This window comes from Acanthisitta chloris, unplaced genomic scaffold (genome assembly GCF_000695815.1).
Source record: "Acanthisitta chloris isolate BGI_N310 unplaced genomic scaffold, ASM69581v1 scaffold8296, whole genome shotgun sequence".
Classification (NCBI taxonomy): domain Eukaryota; kingdom Metazoa; phylum Chordata; class Aves; order Passeriformes; family Acanthisittidae; genus Acanthisitta; species Acanthisitta chloris.
In genome coordinates, this window is record NW_008676464.1 from 16,328 (window position 1) to 24,942 (window position 8,615).

At 47.9% G+C, this 8,615-nt stretch overlaps 1 protein-coding gene across 1 annotated transcript in view; it reads right to left on the reverse strand.

Annotated features, from left to right (window-relative positions):
* Nucleotides 1-1,936: 1,936 nt before the first annotated feature.
* Nucleotides 1,937-8,615, reverse strand: part of RALGAPB (Ral GTPase activating protein, beta subunit (non-catalytic)) — a 52,064-nt gene continuing 45,385 nt past the window's right edge. The window contains exons 25-29 of the mRNA XM_009076146.1: nucleotides 8,123-8,259; nucleotides 7,064-7,172; nucleotides 4,616-4,694; nucleotides 3,985-4,133; nucleotides 1,937-2,369 (exon numbers count right to left, since the gene is read on the reverse strand). Coding sequence (XP_009074394.1) covers nucleotides 2,176-2,369; nucleotides 3,985-4,133; nucleotides 4,616-4,694; nucleotides 7,064-7,172; nucleotides 8,123-8,259 — 668 coding nt within the window. The 3' untranslated portion in view covers nucleotides 1,937-2,175. The remainder of the gene's footprint in view (nucleotides 2,370-3,984; nucleotides 4,134-4,615; nucleotides 4,695-7,063; nucleotides 7,173-8,122; nucleotides 8,260-8,615) is intronic.

Genomic DNA, 8,615 nt, shown 5'->3' on the forward strand with positions numbered 1-8,615 from the left:
GCCACTCTGCCTTCCTGCCTGCCAGCAGCACCTTGTGCAGCTCCTGCTGCACCCCCAGGGCTGTGTGGCACACAGCTGCAGTCTGCAGGGCTGTTCTTATGCTATCAAAGCTGTGCAGACACAGGATGGCTCAAGATGTTCATGGGATACACATGCATTGCTCATGCCTTTTAAACCAGTGGACTAAAGTGTGTTTGGCCATTAATTGGATCCAATAGGTACATACACAGTGTGGGTAAATTTAGTGTCTGCGCATTAAATTGCTACTGGCAAGAGTTTGGCAGAGGAATGAGGCTGTCCCAGCTCCCTGCACAGCTTGGCCAATGCACCCAGCTGCTGCCTTGGGGCTGCTCCTGCCATGTGCCAGCTGGGCAGCACACAGGCACGGCTGGCCAGCAGGCTTCCTGCTCCAGGAGTTCACTTTGGGCTGTCTCATTTTTCCACTTTTGATCGGTCTGGATCAAATTCCAGAGCTCCTGAGTTGAGAGGCCAGTGCACTCATCCCCTGCAACAAACAGCCCTTGCCTGAAACACCCTTACCTGACAACCCGAAGGTCCTTTCACATGTATCTTTAGGGGCCTGTGTTTCCATGAACTCTTAGTGAGAACATGGAAAGCCAAGAGCAGGGGCTGTCCTTGGCAGGTAAGTTGTAATCAAATAGGATTTTCAGGTCAGAACTGTTGCAAAAAGTAACTCTGAAATACCAAACTCAATGCCTGACAGGTATTACTTGAACAGCTAATAAAACCACTTTGGGAATCATGCGAGGAGCTCCTCAAATTCCTGCTCACAGTCACCCTCTCCCATCACCTGGCACTGGAAGGGGAAGGACCCGAGCTGTGAGCAGAGGCTGTGCTGCCCCAGGAGTGCCAGCCACGATTCCTGTTGGCAGCATCAGCTGGGATGTGCCCAGGGCTGCCAGCACCCACAGCATCTCAGAGTCCCAGCACCACACCTGCAGCTCTGAGCATCTTTTCCCAGCACATCCTCTGAACATCAAATCCACAGGCTGAGTGCAAACTCCTGACCTGGGTGGGAGGGAAGCACCACAGCCCAATGTGGGAACATACAGGAGATTCAAAACAACCTGCAGTTATAACTCCAAAGGGGCTTTCATAGAATTGCCAGTTACTGGGGAAAGAGGATTCCTGAATTTTCTTTTGGAGTTGTTTTAGTCTGTTTAACAGGAGCTCCTGAAAAGTGTTGTAGAAGCTGCGAAAACAGCTCATGCTATAAATAACAGGGAGGAGGCAGCCCTGGAATCTCAGATTTCAATCCAATGGAAGGAAGGCAAGTGATGTTTATGCTTTTTATGGAAATGGTGAGTAGGTGATACAGACACTTCAAAATAAATTAAGTAGTTGCATAAAAAAAAAATGAAAAAAAAATAAAAATCAAGCTCCCGAAATTAAATGTGACATTTTGCAACAGACCTGAAAGTCAGAACCTCACTTTTATATAACCAAAGCTCCTATCTAGCAACAACTCCTGTTGGAAAGGCAGGTAATTTCAGGTGGTGGTTGTGGTCAGCATCTCACAGGCAGATGGACTCACTCCCAGCCCTGGAAGGAACAGCCACACACAGCACCTGGGCTTTGGATTGCAGGGCCTGGTGCTTCCAAGCCATCTTCCTCCTATTGCTTTTGGTACACAAATGGGTTACAAGCAGTGAAGGATCTTCTGCTGAGTGCTGAAGGGGACCTAAATACTGCTCTGAAGTTCTTGCAGGGCTAGTGAATGCTCCGGAACAGACTCTCCTCCTCCCAGGAGAGCTCCTGCTCCCTCCCCCGAGGACACGTGGGCGCAGTGAGGTGTCTGATGGCAGGTTTGTTTGTGGCCTGTTTTCCATCCTCATATGCAGAGATGGCTTTGCTTTGATTGTTTTTCTCTCAGAGTGAGACACAGTTCCTAATTAGTCTGGAATGGATGATTTGGTGAAGGGATTATGTTGCTAGCATCCAGGAAGACTGGAATTCAGTAGGTGAATTAAGTCAGTAGCCCAACTGCACTGTTTTGGCTTCATTTCTCATTCCTCCCACATGATATCTGCTGACTTGTGCTAGAACACGATTTCCTGAATTCCGGAGGGCTGAGGAAATTTGTCGTTGTTATTTAACTGTTTTCATTAGCGTAGCCACCAAGCCCTGACCTCATTGTCCTGGAAGGGTAACGACCTAGGGGTTGCAGTTCTTGAGCCCAACCTCCTGGAAAAGCGAGGTATAAAACTCGGGCTCCAGCTGCCTGTTCCGGTACTTATTGACGATGTCTGCGATCTTCTGTTTCCGGCGCACGTGGGGAGGGTTGTACGAGTCACTTTCCAGCCTCTTCCTCCGACAAATGTTTATGACTGTCTGCCTCACTAGAAAACCTGGAAAGAAACATTTGAATCAAGTTTAAACACATTGAACCCTGAGCCCCTTCGCTGGCTTCACAGCTATTTTGGGTTCTGTCCCATCTAAGCCCAGGGGAGATGCTCAGCACCACCAAGACAAGAACTCATCTCCATGAGATAACAGCCAGCCGTGGTCCCCAGGCCTGTGAGGACATGTGACTGTGAAAAATGAAGAAGAAAGGGACTCAGTCAGTGGTACCCTACAGTGGCTGGAGGAGGAGGATTTCTCTGCTTTGCCACAGCCAAGTAGTTGCCTGCAACAGCACCCTCGGGACAAGAGGGCAGAGAATCCAGGGCAGCCAGGACTAGAGCCACAGTGCCACGGCCCTGGCCATGCCACATGAGGACATGTGGAGCTTGGGTGGGCCCTAAGGTTGCATCAGGTAATGCCAGGGGAGCCCTGAGAATGAAAAAAGTACCTGTCAGTACTTTTTTTTCCAGTAGGAATTGCAGAGCCTTCCCCTTGGAAAGGGGACGAGGAAAAACCTGATGGGCTGAGGCTGGAAACAGGTTTCTGTTCCCCTTGCTGCCTTGCCTCTGTCGTCACTCCTCTGCAACTCACACTGCCTGGAGGGAGGAGGAGGTGGGCAACCAAAGCAGCAGCATTTGGCCAAAGCTGGCACTGAACTTTATCTTATTCTGAAACAAAACTCCTGTGCCTCTGAGGCACTAAGTGTCCCTTACCCCTCTGCTGCTCCACGAGCTCTTCCTTTACGGGCAGAAACTTACTTAGAGGACTGAATTCCTGACTGCACACAAACCACCTCTGCTGAACTTAGGGACAAGGCAAATTTCACACTATTAATGGTCCCGATGCAGCTGACAAACCAGCCCAGCTCTGGGGAAGCATACCCGATTCTTTTTCAGGGAAAACCACTGCAACTACTGAATTTGCAAATGTTATTTAAGGGCCCAGTCTGGCTTCAATTTCCCACTGCTGAATTAAGCATGCAAACCCCAGAACTTGAAAGCCTTCCCCAGCAGCCCCCTACAACAGCAGTGTGATGGTTATGCACAGGTATCCTCATGTTCATTACTTCCTTCTGCTTCAGATTTCCAGTTACTGAAGCTAGAGCAGCACCAATACCAGGAGGGATTCATGAATCCACCCAGAACACACAGGGTGGCAGAGGACACACACAGCCCCAGGTTAACACATGCTTGCAGGGTATTTTTATTGAACACGTTAGAAAATCCTCAACTGCTGTGGCTTGAATCCCTATCTGGCTTCTAAAGCAGAAGGAACAGGCAGCTGCCAGCACAGCCACAAGCTCAGCAGTACCCTCTGCAGTCAGCTGGCACCAGCACCTCAGCTCTCCGTGCTACACGCCGGGAGGCACTTACCGTGTCCCTGCCCCGTTCCTAGTTGCAATTCTTCCCCTCTCCTCTGCTCTGCTGGTGGCCAAGCGCTGCCCACCTGCTCCCTCTGCTGTTCCTGCTCCCACAAGGAGCATGGCTTTACTTTGTCCTGCCATGCCCAAGTCTTTTTCCAGTGAAACATTCCACACTACGTGTTTTGCAGACATATTATTATTAAAAAACACCAAACCAAACCAAACCCCACGAGCGTTCCTAAAACCCTTTAGCTTACCCAGAGCTCTCCTACTGACTATCATTCCATCCACCAGTGGGATAACCATGTTGAATTTCCCAGTTGCTCCTTGCAGTTTTATCCTGAATAAGCCAGTGTTTAAAGGATGGATAAAGATCACAGGAACTTCCTTCTCAGGAATCGTAGATCTTATGGGAAAAAACACAACTTAAATCAGCACGATGTCAATTAACTTTACATAGATGAGAAATGAACATTTTAAGTGTTAAAAGAAAGTTAAAAAATGCCTCATGGCTAAGTCAGGTTGGATAAAGCTTTGAGCAACCTGGTCTGGTGGGAGGTGACCCTGCCCAGGGAGGAGAGTTAGGACTAGATGATCTCTAAGGTCTATTCCAACTCCTTAACACACTAGGAAGGTACAAGGATGCTGGGGCCCCTCAGGACTCTATCAGTGGTACTGTGCCCATGACCTCCTGTTCCCACAGCACTGGAGAGCTCTGCAGCCAGGGCAGTGAATCAGGAAGGAGGCTCACCACAGACTTGGGTAAAACTTAATTAACCATTAATTAACTTCCTTAATTTATGTTTGAGCTGCACAGATATGAAAAGCACTTTCCAATAAAAGTTCACCGAGGAATCAACAAAAATACTACAGTTAGAGCAGCCTTACCTCAGGGAAGTGCTACTATTGGCTGTTGTTTCCACACCAGTGCTAGTCTCAGACACCAGATCAGGGAGGGGGAAGTTTTCTGTAAGAACAGGATGTACCAAATGAAGTTTATCTCCTCCAACTTTGGATTTTTTGTGTGTACAAGGAAAGATTATTTATCATCAGTCAAACCTACACAGTGTTCAAGCATTTATGCCATAGGTGTTCTTGCACAGCTAGTGTCTGTGTTTTTAGGTTTAAGTATTCCTGGAGTATACAGACACACCTCAGTCATCTGCACACAACAGATGAGGTCCCAGACCCTCCATTCTCTCAATCCAAAGGTCAAAATCTCTAGCAGAACTGCAAAAGCAGGGAGGAGTTGAACTACTTCAAACACAAAAAAACCTTTCAAATTCTGATTCACACCATCTTCACCCATCCACAAGTAATCCTTGAGAACAGTCCCAGGAGTGTCAAACAATGCCACCACTCACACCCACAGTTCCCTTGAGCTCTGCTCCCACCAACATGCAATCCCTCCTCAAATCCAAGCTCTGTAGGTCCCCACCACAACCCACAACTCTGCTGCCATCCACTTGGTAACAAGGACTGGGTAATGAAGGTGCAGGAGGAGAGAAACTTGGAACCCTGGAAGGGGTTTGGAACTTCCAGTCACCTTGTCTAGGGGCTGATATATGTTGAGTCATACACAAAAGTACAGCTGAGGCAAGAGGACAGTGCTTCCAGCAGGAGTATAAGACTCCAAACCAGATTCTGCCATCAGAGCTGGGATGCTGAGAGAACACAACAGCTAGAGGAAGCAGGGGGAGAGCACGGCCACCTATGGAAGTGCCCTGGGATGGAGCAGAGGGAGGACAGGCAGCTGGCACCGGGGTGATAACCTTGACTCCAACGTGACAGCTTCCCCACTGTCCAGACACAAAAATGTACCAGAAGCATAAGGCAAAAGCCAAAAACATAAGGAGCATATGGCAAAGCCCCTGGGCTAGGAGCCACTTCCAAGAGCCCCCTCCTCCTGCCATCCAACTGCCACACGTACTGAGGCTGACAAACTCTTTCCTTCAGCTTCAGGCCCAGAACTTTAGGAGATTCCTATGGCTGCTGAAAGAAGTAGCCAAGCAGAAACATGCCTGTGTAGCACAGCTGCTGCCTCTGCAGTGAGCTGGCTTTAGCTGCCATGCAAGAAGGAAGTGGATCAGGGACACCAGTTTGAAAACTCGAGTGGCTGAGGGACTCCTGGAGACAAAGGAACAATGGGCAAATGTCTGGATAAGGAAACAACGCTGCAGAACTTGCTGTGTGCCTCCTGATCCCAGTAAGGCTCCGAGGGGTGTGCTGCAGACAAGGTGGAAATTTTTCTTGAGAATTTACATCTACACTTAACAGGAAGCTGTCTCTTGATCCCTCCCATTCCCTTGGTTGCTTTACTATAGAAGGAGCTAAGGGTTTAATTAAGGTCCTCACTGCCAGACTGGGAACCAAGATTAGAACTCAGAATACAGCATCAGTTACTGGCTGGTGTTGCACAGACTGCTGGGCTAGGCCAGTGCAGAGAGAGTCTCACACAGCACTGAGGCCAGACCATGGCGTGGAACCAGCACAGAAGTAGCTCTTGGGGACAAAGGACTTCTCAGGCCTACAGCCAGCTGCCACCATGGCCATGCCATGGCTGTAACAGGATGGGCACAGCTGGGGCTCGCCCAGAACAGGCAGTACACAGAGTGAGAGAGGAAACACCAAACTAAGAAACATGAAGTTGCATAAGGAACAGGACTCTGCCTGGGAAAGAGGGCAGAAAGGGAGCTGGGATGCACAGTGAAACGAGCCCTCCCATGATAGAACACAGAGGTTCAAAGGGACCATCAGACCAAGGAGGAGGATGATTCCTTTGGCACAGAAGCAGCAGGTGCCAGAAGTCATTTTTTTAAAAGGAACTAAAACAGATCCACTCAGAGCTGAGGGGGAACTCAAAAGCAGGGAAGCACACTGCCTTGTGTGCTGAGCTTAAGAAGGTGCATGAGAGTTTTTCACAGGGACTGCCAGAGCTAAAAACAATCTTCAGACCTACATATGCCACTGATTCCTGTATACACCATGATCACCACTCAAATATCAAACAACTGTTTCAGAATCTAAAAAGTGTTGTTACAGACAATTAGGCTTTATTTTGACTGTGAAGGTGCTGAGGAACTGGAACAGGATGCCCAGAGAAACTGTGGCTGCTCCACCCCTGGAAGTGTTCTAGGCCAGGTTGGAGCATCCTGGTCTAGTGGAAGGTGTCCCCACCCATGGCAGAGGGTGGGACTGGATGGGATTTAAGGTCCCTCTCAACCCAAACCTCTCTATGACTCCATGATTTAGCATTTTATAGAAAAATGGAATGGAGGTTATCCTCTGGTTCCTGCCCTGGTGTTACTTTAGTGAACAATACAAACTTGTACACACCTATATCATCGTAACGTTCCACCCAGACCACATACACTTTGGTTTCAGGTCCCATCGGTGGAATGGTCCGGCCCTGAGGCATCCTCTTGGATCTGGAAGTAGGACTCAGCTGTTTTGAACACAAGGGAAGAGTGGCATTTGCAAACACCAGAATTCCAATAACACAGCCAGCAAGTATTTCCACAGCTGCTCCTCAGTCATTCAGCTCTCAGCCAGGTACAACCTCTTCCAGCCAGCAGGCTGGGGCAGCTTTGCTGCATCTGCACACTGCAATCTGAGTCTCCACCACACTTACATTCAACATAAAGTGGAACAGGTTGCCCAGGGAGGCTGTGGCTGCCCCAGCCCTGGCAGTGTTCACAGCCAGGTTGGCTAAAGCCTCGAGCAACCTGCTCTGGTGGAAGGTGTCCCTGCCCAGGGCAGGGGTTGGGTCTGGATGATCTCTAAGCTCCATTCCACCCCCTTAATAGTCTATGATAAATTAAAATATTTAATCTTGAACCGTTTAAAGTTTTTCTTGATGTTCTCAAAGACCTTAAATCAGTTACTAAATATACCCCTGGAAGTGAAGTGAATTCTATACAAGCAATCAGCAGCTGTAAATCCTTTGCTTACAGCAGTTCATGGTTTTCTGCTTTGTTACTGTACAAAAGCAACTTCACACCTGGTACTTCAGATACAACTGTTTTAAACTGGGCAGCTATAAAAAGTCTTCATGTCTATCCATCCTCAATTTCCAAGCATGGACTTGATCTGAATTTCTCTGTAAACACTGCAAATATTTTTTCCTTCAGGCATTTCAAGGTTTCAGGATGCGCAGTAATACTCCTTAGCATGGCTAAGCTTTATATTTAATTAATGTAATCTTCCAATCTCCTGCAGCAGGTGCAAATTTTGGCAGAACCAGAACAGACATCAAAGATTAATGGCAAGGAATGAGTAGCTCCACATGCCAGGAAACCAAATCATATACTATCAGAAATGCCACAGGATTGCCAGTGTGTTTCTGGAGAGAAAAAGGGGAAAAAAAGTCATTTCTCCATGCAAGTTTTGCCTTACCCGTTGGGAGGGATTAAGATTGTCTGTATGATTGGGGAAGAGTTCAAGTGTCAGAGGCTGTTGCTTCAATATCCCTGGCAGCAGATCCATGTTGGAGTCACTTTCTTGGTCAGAGACACTGCTTTCCAGTGAATCAGCTGTAAGCCAGAAGGAAAAAATGGTGAGTTTTGTCCATTCTTCTGCCAAAACACTTGAGCTGTCATCATATGTAAGGTTTTGAAACCAGAAAAGGTTGCAAGGTGTTTGAAACTAAACATACATAGATGTACAGTCAAGGCAATACAGCACTCATTAGCTGGAAGAGGAGGCAGCAGAGGACAACTGTCAGTTATTCCAGAAACAGACTGCAAATAAAGCACTCCCTACGGATTTACAAGTGTTCCAGCAATTTCCTATGGAATACACTGTCCTCCTTCCTATGGCTACAACCAGACAACTTTTGCACATCAGTTTTAGTGTGCCAAAGATGCCACAAAAGTTGTTGCTTCCCTAC